Genomic DNA, 12683 nt, shown 5'->3' with positions numbered 1-12683 from the left:
TATATGAAAGGAATTAATTCACCAATAAGCTTAGCAATCTGTGACAAAAGAATTACTGATGATCCAATAGATCAAATAATTGGAATTGTTCATGGAAATTTGGCAAACGTAAATGTTAAATTCAATGCCCATCTTGGATATGCTATATCTTTATCAACTGAAAATCTTGGAAGATCTATAAGTTTGGCTTATAAATTTCACAGAAAGAATCTAATGGAACAAGACGATGAACCATTTTCAATTACATATGCAATAAATTATGCTTTAACAAATAGCCATCATAGTATAATATTTAAAAACAGAGAAAGAATTTATGTCGATGAATTATTTCAGAAAATTGTAAAAACAGAAATACCAAAATATAAAGCTATTGAAAATCCAGTTCTTTTACTAAAAGAACCATCGGGAAAATTAGTTTCATCGAATTTTCAAATAAGAGAATCCAAAATTAATAGCCCTTTAAGTTTATCTAAGTTAAAGATTAAAGAAGAAAATTCTGAAATAAAAGAATTAACAAAAAAGGTCGAAAAATTAAATGAAACCCTAAACACTAAGTTATGACAATAAATAAAGAGAAAATATATGTAACCTATCAAGATAAGAAACAAGAGCTCTTTGAAAGAGAAAATCGGTTGAATTATTTACAGTTTTCTGAAATAAATCAAAGAGCATTTGAAGCTCTAAAAATAATCTATGACAAATTGAAAGGAGAAGTTAAAGAGTTAGAAAAATTAATAGAATCTCTAGAAAATAGTGATGAATCGATGATAGAATTTGCAGAAATTCTAAGATAAATAATGAAATATATAAAGATTGAAAGACCAGAAAACAAAATAAAAAGAAAAAGAGCGAAAAAATTAAAAAGTAAAATAAAGGAGTATAAAAGGGAATTAAATAATCTTCAGTTCGAAATTAATGACCTTATAGTAAAAAGGATAGAAATAAGAACAAATATAAACAAGTTGGAGCTAAACTTAAAAAATATATAAATGCCTGGAACACCATATTATGACTTAAAAGAATTAAAGCTGTTGAAAGAAAAAATGGAGAATGAAGTTGAAAAATTAAAAAGATATTTAGAAACAACAGAAAGTGTAGAAATAAAAAAAGTTTTGGAGGATTTGAAAAATTATATTAAAGAAAAAGACAAATAGATAAAAGATTTTATATACAATAATCAATATTATAAACTAACACTACAAGGTTTTTGTTTATTTGTGGCAGTTTTTTTTCTATTTGTGGAGGTTTCAAACCCCCTCAAAAAGGATTGTGGCAGTTTCCAAAACCCCCAAAATTTGAGGTGCCACGAGCTTTTTTGTGGCGGTTTTTCACAACCCCCACAATATCATTTAGTGGCGGTTTTCTATCCTTTTTGTGGGGGTTCTGTGCTAGCATTTTGTGACAGTTCTTGGTTAATTTTTGTGGCAAAACCCCCACAAAAGAAATTTTCCATTTAAAAAAAATAGCTATTCTGTAGGGGTTTTAAACCTCTACAAACCTATCAATATTATTCTTAAAATATTAATCTGGATGTTAGAATTACATTATTATACTAATCATTTACTATTTAAAAGAAATACTTAGGCAAGACATTAAAAATGTAAAAGAAAATTAAAATATTACATATTTAAACAAAAGAAATACTTAAAAAACAATCAATATAATACATTACCATCATTTTTCAATCACATTAATTACAACAACAACATATTAAAAATAACATGTATTAAACATATAATAATTAGAGAACACTATGTACATAAATATATATCTCAAGTGAACTAGTGTCCAAACCAGCACTAACCATTTCTTCTATTCTTTTTTGAATCTGCAGATTACATATTTTCTATTTCAGCTACTGAAAAGCAATAAAGAAACAAATACAAGAGGCTAAAAATAATTAACATCAAAATTGAAAAGAGTACAAGTACAAACCTCAGAGATGCATGTTGTTCGAACTCATTTTCAAGGGCTTCAGATCACAAATCAGCTGCATTAACATGTGACTAGTGCTGAAATAGATGTAGAAGGATTATGCATTAGCATTTGACTTATCATTAAAAGGCAAATAGATGAAATTATTTATATGTTGAAAAATGCATGATAATAAACATTGTGTAAGTGACACATTAACATGTGACTAGTGCAAACTAATTAGCATGCTCTGTTCAAATCAAGATATATAAATGCAGCTTTTTGCAACTATATAAATCAAGATATATGTAAGTCACCATCAGTGGTTAAAAGTAATGTGAATGTGTCCAAACCAATCAACTACAAGCACACTGCAACAAACTATACTACCGAATTGATCATGAAAGTAGAAACATTATCATTGATGGGATCAATACAAGTCGTGTCAAATCAAACCGAACCTAAGATAGGCAGAAAAGCCCCAATAGATTGAAATACAGAGAATTATAAGTTGTCATTGATCCTTACACTTGATTGATTCAGCTATGGTGCCGTTTAACTATTTATCGAGCAATTAACTATTAGCAGAGTTTTTTATTCAAGAGAGAAAAAGGTGCAAATTACCTTGAAGAAGACAAAGAACGGGACAGCAGAGACGGAATAAGCCTCGGATATCTCTGGTTGTTCTTCCACTTCAACCTTCACACCAATAATCAAGCAAAATCAAGCACACAGTAAAGTAATTGAAATGAAAATGGAGGAAGTGGAGAAGAAGAAAAGTAAAAAAGCGAACCCTTAAGAAGTGGGCGTGAGGGAAGTCAGTGGATAAGTAACAGACTCCTAGCTGTACAAGAATTGAAGGAACTATTATAGTATTAAAGAAGAAGAAAATGCTAACTATGATGCTAATTGGAAAGTACCTTTAACATCAAAAAATGCTTGTTGATTGTGCTTGTACTTCCACCAAAGAACAAGGCCGAAACCGAGAACTATAAGGCAGAGACATCCATTATTGATGTCGGCATAAAAATAATGACACAATTTCACAATTAATTTGAAAAAAGATGAAACTCTTGAGAGATCTTATTCTTACCTTCAGTGCCATTTAAGTTCATGGACATTGACTCATGCCACAGCAGTTTGGTTCTTTTCCAGTTGCACAAACAAGGGAATTTCCAACAATGCTAAAAAAAGATTAACAAGAAAAATAAGAAAATTCTCTTGTGCTATTATTAATTTTAGCATGTTTTACACATATCAAAGCAAGAAGTTTTACAGCTAATATTAAGGCAAGAAGTTTTACAGCTAATATTAATTTTAGCATGCATCTAAATTCTAGATTTTGCACCAAATATAACAACATCCAGGCTTTTATTAGGCATATATTCATATATAAGTAATTTCTCTTCATTAATTAATGCAATTTCATTCTTAAATTCTTTGATCCCTTGTCCAGAACCGATTGAGAGCCTCTTAACTACTATTCTTTGTCCATTTCCCAATGTACCCTGCCATTTATCAATTGCAAATTAGCTTAAAGTTTTTCATTTTGCTATTCTAATATCCTTGAAAAAAGTAATATGTTTCTTACCTTAAACACAGATCCAAAACCACCTTCTCCAAGCTTATTTTTGTCTAAAAAGTTATCAATGCAAAAAGCTATAACTGATAGGTCATACAATAGAAGCTCTGGATCCTTCTCTTGTTCTTTCTTGATATGATCCATTAATTCTATATTGGTCTCTAAATTATCTTAAGACAAATTAATAATTACTCTCCATTATAATGATAATAATTCAATAAGTTACTGCACAATAAAAAAAGAAAGGAGAATTATTTACCTTTCAGAGTGGCCTTTTTCGTCCATTCCATATCAAACATGAAACGAAGAGCATGCCACATAATACGCCAATTGTGACCCAAACTGCAATTCGTATCTTGCCCTTGCATCCATTTTTTGTCTCTTGAATTGTTTAATGTCACAGTACAAAACACAAAGATAAACCATATGATATAATTCAGAATTAGAGAAAGATTAAGAGCAGTTTAAGGCCAAGTAAATGTATTACATACCTAACTCTGAAGCAGGAATTCTAATATAAAGATCTTGGCCTGCATCTGGTAGAATCTTCAAGTCATTAAGATCACCAAACCACAAAGCATATTCTTTTATGGCATGAGGCTAATTACTACAAGAAATGAAAGAAAAAAACACATCAAAAGGCAGCTTCAAACCTTATAAAGGAAAAAATATGAATAATGGAAACTGGAAAGCAACTAGTCATTTAGCTCTTGCACTTTTATTGGTATTTGCAAGTTCTTTCACAGGGAAAAAAAATCAAGAAGGATAAAATATCTTAAGCAATAGCAATAGCTATTTATTTCACTAGGAACGAGGCCAATCATCAGTTCATCACTCATCAGTTCATCACTACAGTTGTAATAAAGTGAAGAATTTATATTCTTTTAAGCAATTCCTAGTGAAAACAAATCTGCATCGATAAAAGAGAATAACCTCTAATGAAAACAATTGAACCTAATGATCACCTAAACTATGAACCCTAACACCCTTTTTACTTCAAGAAAAATCAAAATTTTTAATAGAGAATAACGATTTTCCATTTATGTCTCTTCACCTTTATAATATATCAAATCAACTTAACTTAATATATCAAATCAACTTAACTAAATATATATCAAATCATCTGCCTTGGCCTGAAAAATTTACAGAAGAGAAGAGTACATTAGAACATAAGAAGTAGGATTTGTGTATAACTTTGCTAAAACTATATCATCAAATTATCACAAAAAACTAGTATCTTTGAAAAAATTTAAAGAATTGAAGAAAGCAAAGAACGAGAAAAAATTAGGAACAAATCCTCATTGTAATGACTCGACACGACATGAAAATTAGTCCACGAGATCTGATAGCTTTGAACATATCTTCAATCGAAGCTTACAGAGACTCACTAGCTCGCCTTCTTGATCTTCTCAGCTAGCACTACCGAATTCGCGCCCAAACCACACCATCGAATCCGTGCCAAAACCGCACTCTGAGTGCTTTAAGCCGCCGGAGGAAAAGCAGAACCAGCGGCACAACCCGTGGTGGAAGATGACGTAGAAGCGGAAGATTTAAACCATTACCTCAACAATTTGAATCAAATCGTCACTAAGAGGTCAACAAAAATTCAGAGGCTCCACGATCTCCATTCATAACTCCAGCGGCAACGTTTTGACGGAGGATCGGAGACGGCGGTGGCAAGGAGATGAATGGCGGTGGCAAGGAGATGAACGGCGGCAGTGACATGGAGATTTTAGGGTTTCACAGAGGTTCCTCTTCTCTCTCTCTCTCTCTCTATTTCTCGCTTGAAGCCCAGTTCTGAATGTTCTTTTTTTTTTATTTCTTGTTTTGGGCTGATATTTATTTGGGCTAGAAGTTTTTTTTAGTATTGATTGGGTTGTGGGAGTTATTGTTAATGATTTAGGAAGGTTTTAAAAATAGTCACTATTAAAATATATTATGGAAGTTTATAATAACCCCCACTAAAAATCTTCCACAAACAAGCAAGAATTTTGTAGTGTAAAACAAGATTGAAAAACTATAAAAATGAAATCAAAATTAGTAATAGTAGAAATGCTCAATACTTTTGATTATGAAATTACAAATTATAAAGTACCACCAACCAAATCTATACAAATTATAAACTTATTCGAAGAGTTAATAATTTTGAAAAAGAAATTACATTTTAAAAATTGGTATCAGAGCCAAGTTAACGATTAAGGGTAACACTTTCTCTTTAAGCAACACTTTTAGTGATATGTTTAAAAAAAAAAATCAGTTACCAAATATCCACAATTAATTAGTAAATTTCTTTGTAGTCACCATAAGTACAATAAGATAATAGGTACCATAGAAGGCACCTATATAAATATGTCGGTTGATGAAGATATGATGATCGTGATGTACCTAACTACCTATATAATTGTAGAAAAAGATTTGACCAAAAAAAGGGGTGGATTCACTGCAAGTCCGCAACATAATAGGATCAACGCAAACATTGGTAGCAATATTTGTTGTAACAGTAAAAAATGTGAACTATTTAGTTAGTTGTATAATATCATCAATCAATTAATATGTTATTATGATTTAAAAACGAATCTATCTAACGTAAAATGATGATTTATTTGTGTGATATTTACATGACCTATATTTATTTCATTTACTTAACGTCGAATTTTGTTAGAATAATTTGTTACACTACTAATTGATTTTTTGTTAAAAATTCTCGATTTACATAATGTTTGAGGATAAACTTGTATCAGCATTGTTTTTTGGACATTTCTGTAGTTTTGCTTTTCAAATGTTTTATATGAATAAATTATCTTTTTTATATATTATATTAAAATTTAATTTAATGCACTATTATTTTAAAATATATATATATATATATAGAGAGAGGCTTTTTTACCTAAATGTGCACTTGAAAAACATTAATTCCCAAAATGCGCATCGCTGGAAATCTTTCTGTAAATGCGCATCGCCATTTTGTGGCCTCTGCCCGTGAAATGGAAATGAACTCCATTTCATTTATGGTGCCCACGAAATGGGCATGCCATGTCATGCAAACCACACACGAAATGGATATCCCATTTCCATGAGGGCAGCAGTGAAATGGAGTGAGGAACTCACGCCTGGCATCAGCGAAATGGGGGTACGGTTGAGCTCAGAAGCCATGTCTCCTGTACCGCACACGAAATGTCACAAATTTGTGTGTACTACACACGAATTGGGACAACGGCTAGGCTATAAAAACCCTTCGCCAGCAGAAGTAAACCCACATTTCTCACTCTCACTTCTTCTACCCTTCTTTCTTCTCCGAAAATTCCACTCTCACAGGAGCTTCTTTCAGTAATTTTTGGGTGTCATAATGGCATCTGAATATATTTATGTGGTCATATATCCCGATGGTGAAATTTCGTATACAGGTGAGGGAGTGACTTTTATGTGTGACGACCCACTTTGGATAATGATTTCTCCACAGTCCTGTCTGCAGTAACTTAAAAATATGATTCTGATGAACACTGGGCTGATTGGAAAAAAGGAGATCAGTACGCTCATTTACAGGATGTCCGTTGCTGTAGCTAATTCGTTTACATATCAGAAGATGCATATTAAATCTGACCAGCACGTGTCGATGATGTTTTCATATCATCGTAGCATCGGAAGCATCTATTCGATGGAACTTTGCGTGAAGCTCCAAGATGTGGGGGGCAGCTCATCTAGTTCGAATAACGTGGAGGAAATGCGAAATTCCGGCGCTGGTGAAGGCATTCCATTTTTGGACATAGGTAGGGGTCGTAGTCCGTCCTTTAATGCCTTCGTGGCCCCCGCCCAGAATACAGAAATATCTGACCGACGTCCATTCCCGAATGTCCATGTTGCATATCCGGAAGGAATGGCCGACGGGTTGGCTGACTCATCTGAGGAAGACGAGATTGAGAATGATAGTGGAGAGGAAGCAGATGTTGTTCCGGAAACCCAACCGGTTCAGGGCGATAGGGTCATCCCAAGTGTTGTTGAACCGATCAATGTTGCAAGGGTCGGAGGTCTTTCTAGCGGCACCCCCGACCATTACCTGCACCTCAGTCTTGGTCCAATGAACTCGACAAATGCAGAGGACATACCCAGTAACTATGGTTTGACAGGTGAAATGGAGCTAGAGGTTGGCCTGAAATTCCTGACTAAGGATGCAGCAATGCTTGCTGTTAAGAACTACAACATACGTCGAAGTGCGGAATTCAAAGTAGTGGAGTCAGATCATACCAGGTATGTTTGTCGGTGCAAACTTTTTGGTGACCAATGTTCCTGGATGGTGAGGGTTGCGAAGACAAGGGCGTCCAGATTTTGGGAAGTTCGAAAATACCAAGGGCTTCACACTTGTTTGGCATCCGCGACTTCGCAAGATCATGCTCAACTGGATTCAAATGTCATATGCCAGCACATATTCTCCATGGTTCAAGCAGACGCAACGATTTGCATAAAAGTGTTGTAGGGGTCCGTGGAGTCGGCATACGGATACAAGGTGTCTTACAAAAAGGTTTGGCTAGCAAAGCAAAAGGCAATAGCGAGAATCTATGGAGACTGGGATGATTCTTATAACCAGTTACAGAGATACTTCAATGCGTTGCAAACCTTTGTTCCAGGTAAGCCTATCTATTGGATTGCATACTAGTTTTGTAATAGTTTTCATTGCTCTTACGAATTTGCCATTTCGTCATAGGGACAATTGTTGACCTCCAAACCCGACCATACTACGTGGGCAACACCCTCGATCATGAAAGCGTCATGTTTCATCAAGTATTCTGGTCATTCCCATCGTGTGTCGAGGCATTCAAGCACTGCAAGCCTCAACACACCTGTATGGTAAGTACACAGGTACCTTGTTGATGGGAATAGCACAGGACGGAAACAACAACATTCTTCCCATAGCCTTCGCGCTAGTGGAACGAGAGAACACAGATGCATGGTACTTCTTTCTGACCAACTTAAGGAGACATGTGGCTACGCAACCAGATGTTCTACTGATCTTCGACAGGCATGCGGCCATAAAGGCTGCTCTGGAGCGGGAGGGTTATGGCTGGGAACACAATGTTTACTGTGTCCGACACATTGTGTCCAATTTCGCAACAAACTTCAAGAGTAAAGAAGTCAAAAGACATCTTGTTAGCGCTGCATACTCGAAGACCCAAGAGCAGGCACAGTACTACCTAGAGTTAATCAGCGCGGAGGATCCGGCCATGTCACTGGCAATGATGGCTTGGATAAGAGGGTTAGAGCCACCAAAATGGCTCCAACACCGGGATAAGGGGCGCCGATATGGTCACATGACAACGAACCTTTCTGAGTGTATCAACTCTGTGATGAAGGGCACTCGTAACCTTCCGGTGTGTGCAATTGTCAAGTCCACGTACCACCATTTAAATGCATTGTTTGTCCAGAAGGGTCGGCAGGCAGAAGCACAGGTTGCATGTGGCCAGATGTTCTCATAGTTCCTACAAAAGGCAATACTTGCCAACAGGGAGGGAATCACGCAGATGCTTGTCATATCACACGACAGGGCGACATCGATCTTCACCGTCGATGAGATAGCCGGTGTAGGGTCTCAATCCAGATTCAGAGTATACCTCCAGCAAAGACGGTGTGACTGCGGCTACTTCCAGGCATTGCACTACCCATGTGCCTACGCGCTTGCAGCATGTGCCCATGCTAGGCTTGATTGGCAGTCATATGTCGATGATGTGTATCGGGTCGAAAATGTCTTCCGGGTATATCAGATGGAGTTTCCCCCTTGCCCGATGAGGAAGTGTGGCCACCCCACGAAGGACAACTTCTCCGTCCTAATCCCCACCTGCGACGATCGATGGATGGCCGACCTGTGTCGACAAGAATTCGGAATGAGATGGACGACGTAGAGCCTGGACCAGAAAAGCGATGTGGAATTTGCAGGCAACCGGGGCATACTAGGAGACATTGTCCTCATGTCACGGGCACTTAGCGGCGTGGTTGGGTCGGATATTGAGTGTTGTTATGTTTTCAATTTATTTAAAATCTCGTCTTTGGTCGGTGTGATGTGGTATGTTTTAGAATTAAAGAGATGAATGCAATATTTTCCTTTTCTTATCGATTGATCATACAAATTTGCAACCCGTACTATATGAACATTAACAACACCGAATTTATTACATGACAATACATATAACCGTAAAAAAGTTACAACCACGAACTACAACACCATAAAACAGAATAAAGTACAAACCAAGGGAAAATACAAACATCGGACGATAACAAATAACCTTAAAACCATAACGTGAACTAGTGATGGTGTCCAGCATGTCCCAACCTCCCACTTGTACCACATGAAGGTGCTCGAGTGTCGCGGCGGGGACGTCCTGGCTGTGCCTCCTCCCCTACATCATCAGCCCCCGCATATGATAAGCGACGGCCATCTAACAACGAAGGCTCGAACGGGCGCATCTGGGATCCGGCCGTGTCACCTACAGAAACAGATCTCCTCCTTCCAACAGGGGGGTGACTACCTGAATCAGACAGTCGAAGTGCAAGTCCTAAGTCGGTGGGTGTGCGTGGTGATGCCTGAGAAGGAATGAATTGATCTAGGCCATCAAATAAGGATGAAAAGTTTGTCCAACCAACTCGATCCATAGAGTCAATCAGGTCCTGTGTACCGCCCCCCTGTGATGAACCACTCTCCTCGTAGGTACTATTGTAAGGCATATACTGATGGACCGTGGATGACTGAAAGGGGTCCTCTGCAACGAACGGTTGCGGGCAGTAGACATCTCCAGGGAAATTCACTTCCACCGGTGGATGATCCTGCTGACTCCAAACATTAACCTGACCTGGATCCGGAACTAGAGAATCTGGGACATGCATCTCATCAGCTCCGACAGCCTGATGTCTTCCACGGCGGGAACGATGGCGTCTCCTGTCCTACGGAACTGCTGGTAGCTGAACAACTGGGCCTCTACCGTACTCTGCCGGAGCCCCTCGGGGAATATCATCTCCTCGGGGATTATGGAAGGCCTCCGGGGGTGAAAGAAACCTTTGTTCTCGAGCAATACCACCTGTAATAATCATGACTGGGATGCAAGGTATCTGCCCTATCAATCTCTAGCCGATATGATACAGTCCGTCTGTTTGCCCATACTTCAAACCATGTCTGCAGGCGGATGGGCCACCATCCATCGTCGTTGCGATCCGACTGGCGATGGAAGGTGTCTATGTTTAATGGAGGGTTCGGTGGACCTTGTTTGTCGCCAAATTGCCGCATGGCTCTATCGATGTTAACAATCTCGATCCAGCGGAACAGAATAAGTGGCACGACAGCTGTATAGAAATTCCCATGCGGAGCACCAAGAAAATCCCCAGGCACCCTCGACAAAATACGTGCTTCCCTGTACGGCATCCACACAAACTACCAAATCCAAATGTCATTTACACAGGTAGACTAAACTTCATGGGACAAAACAATATCATGCGAGAGTGATGCAACGGGAATAGTTACCTCATCCACCTTCAAATTGTCCAACCTAAGCCGGTGCCTTTGTAAGCGTTGCTCGGCGTAGTCATTCTTTCCTCTCTTGCCTGCCCACCTGCGAAAAAACAGAATGAAATTATAACCACATCTAAAAAATTACGCAGAGGAAATCAGAACACGGAGCATAAATACAGTAGGTATGGAAGAAAATTTATTACGTTGTAGCTAACGGAAACGTGTATGGGCTCGTCACGTCCGGTGCCCAGAAAGGAAGCCTGAAGTATATCCAAGACATCAACAGTGTATGACAACCAGACATTCCCTCGATGTTATAATCAGTCGCTAGGCACATGCCTCTATACAACCAACAGAGCACGGCACTACCCCAACTATATGTACTAATGGCTTCATAGTTTGGCAGGAGAGGAAGATAACGAACGTGAACCGTGTTGTTCGCTTTGTCAGGAAGTAGAACGCCACCCAATAAATACATAATATAACAACGTGCATACCGTACGAGGGCCTCCTTGGGAGAGTCAAGAGGCATCTGTTGCAGTCTACTCCTGAGCCACTTCAGTTTTATGTTATACTTCGTGGTCCCAACATGTCCGTCAGGAACTTCTCCAAGGAGTTCCTCACACCATTGCCAAATATCTCTCTGGTGGAACTTACTCCATGACCTCAAAGTGCCGCTGACCGGTTCACCGTCGATTGGTAATCCCATAGTACACTCACCCCATGGGAGGTGGAATTTATGGGTCTCAGGACGCCATCTCTCCACAAGAGCGCTAATCATTGGGTTGTCGTACTCAAAACGCTTTATCAGAGATGCATAATAGAAGCCGGCTCTTCTTAGATACGGCTCCAGCATCTGCCTCCTAATCTCCATACTCGGATCTGCTTCGTCTACAGAGAAAACATCGACCAGCGTGCCATGTGGAGTCAAGACACGTGCCGGCTAAAAATGAAATAGATTAAAACACAATTATATAATTTAAAACAATCATTTAAATTATTGACAAATTTTTTTCTCGTAATAAAAAAAATAAACTCACCTTAACATGTAAATGAGCAGAAATATGAAATTCATCCAACCTATTAAGATTTTCTTCCACATTAATTCCACTTCCACTCATTTTTTTAACAAATCAATTACTCCCCAACTTCTCTTTTTTTTCACCGAAGCAACCCACTACTTCACTTCTCCTTTTTTTACTTTGGCTTTGGTCCCCTACCCTCCCAAAACCTCCTTTTATATGCTTCAACCTCACAACCCAGAATAAATTGCCTCACTTTCACCCAATGCATGCTCGTACAGGAACTGCAACGCTGAGACTTGCTGCTTTGACTGCCACCCCTCCCACTTCGTGCCTACCACACTTGAGGATGCCCATTTCGTGTGTGCCTACCAAGATATGGCCAACTCGTGGATGACACACTTGACTTGGCCCATTTCGTGTATGCCATTAGTGAAGTCCCCCATTTCGTGTTTACCATGCGTGTATTGGTCCAATTCGTGGCCACCAAGGTTGACATGCTCCATTTCCTTTGTGCCAGGCACGAAATGATTTGTGTCAGTGCCATAATCCCATTTCGTGGCCACCCTTCTTGATGTCTATGCCATTTCCATTTCGTGGTAGCTGCATGCAAGTTAGGGGTGCGCATTTGTAGTTAAGTTTAGTTTTTCTCTTTTAAAAATCTAAAAGATCCCTT

General features: G+C 38.4%; 2 protein-coding genes and 1 long non-coding RNA gene across 7 annotated transcripts; 1 reads left to right on the top strand and 2 right to left on the bottom strand.

The window, feature by feature from the left end:
- Positions 1–1932: 1932 nt before the first annotated feature.
- LOC110277653 (uncharacterized) lies at positions 1933–5249 on the bottom strand. Of its 5 annotated transcripts, XR_008006127.1 has the most exons (9): positions 4885–5011; positions 4601–4629; positions 3988–4103; positions 3756–3877; positions 3008–3098; positions 2835–2903; positions 2708–2758; positions 2539–2613; positions 1933–2012 (listed from the first exon to the last, which is right to left on the bottom strand). It is a non-coding gene; the product is annotated as an uncharacterized LOC110277653 (long non-coding RNA). The 5 variants fall into 5 exon arrangements; XR_008006129.1 differs by lacking the exons at positions 4601–4629; positions 4885–5011 and adding an exon at positions 5059–5249; XR_008006128.1 differs by lacking the exon at positions 4601–4629 and having other exon boundaries at positions 4885–4953.
- Positions 5250–7040: 1791 nt separating this feature from the next.
- Positions 7041–8964, top strand: LOC107473828 (uncharacterized). Its single transcript, XM_016093415.1, has 3 exons — positions 7041–7787; positions 7968–8118; positions 8351–8964. Exons 1-3 carry the CDS (start codon positions 7041–7043, stop codon positions 8962–8964), a joined length of 1512 nt encoding a protein of 503 aa, XP_015948901.1.
- Positions 8965–10505: 1541 nt separating this feature from the next.
- On the bottom strand, positions 10506–12106 carry LOC107473827 (protein MAIN-LIKE 1-like). Its single transcript, XM_016093414.1, has 4 exons — positions 12026–12106; positions 11189–11928; positions 10998–11085; positions 10506–10907 (listed from the first exon to the last, which is right to left on the bottom strand). Exons 1-4 carry the CDS (start codon positions 12104–12106, stop codon positions 10506–10508), a joined length of 1311 nt encoding a protein of 436 aa, XP_015948900.1.
- Between the last annotated feature and the right edge of the window lie 577 nt (positions 12107–12683).

The sequence above is a fragment of the Arachis duranensis genome, chromosome 2 (assembly GCF_000817695.3).
Source record: "Arachis duranensis cultivar V14167 chromosome 2, aradu.V14167.gnm2.J7QH, whole genome shotgun sequence".
In the NCBI taxonomy this organism is placed as follows: Eukaryota; Viridiplantae; Streptophyta; class Magnoliopsida; order Fabales; family Fabaceae; genus Arachis; species Arachis duranensis.
The sequence above is the reverse complement of the archived record's forward strand: the minus strand, read 5'-3'. Positions and strand labels throughout refer to the sequence as shown.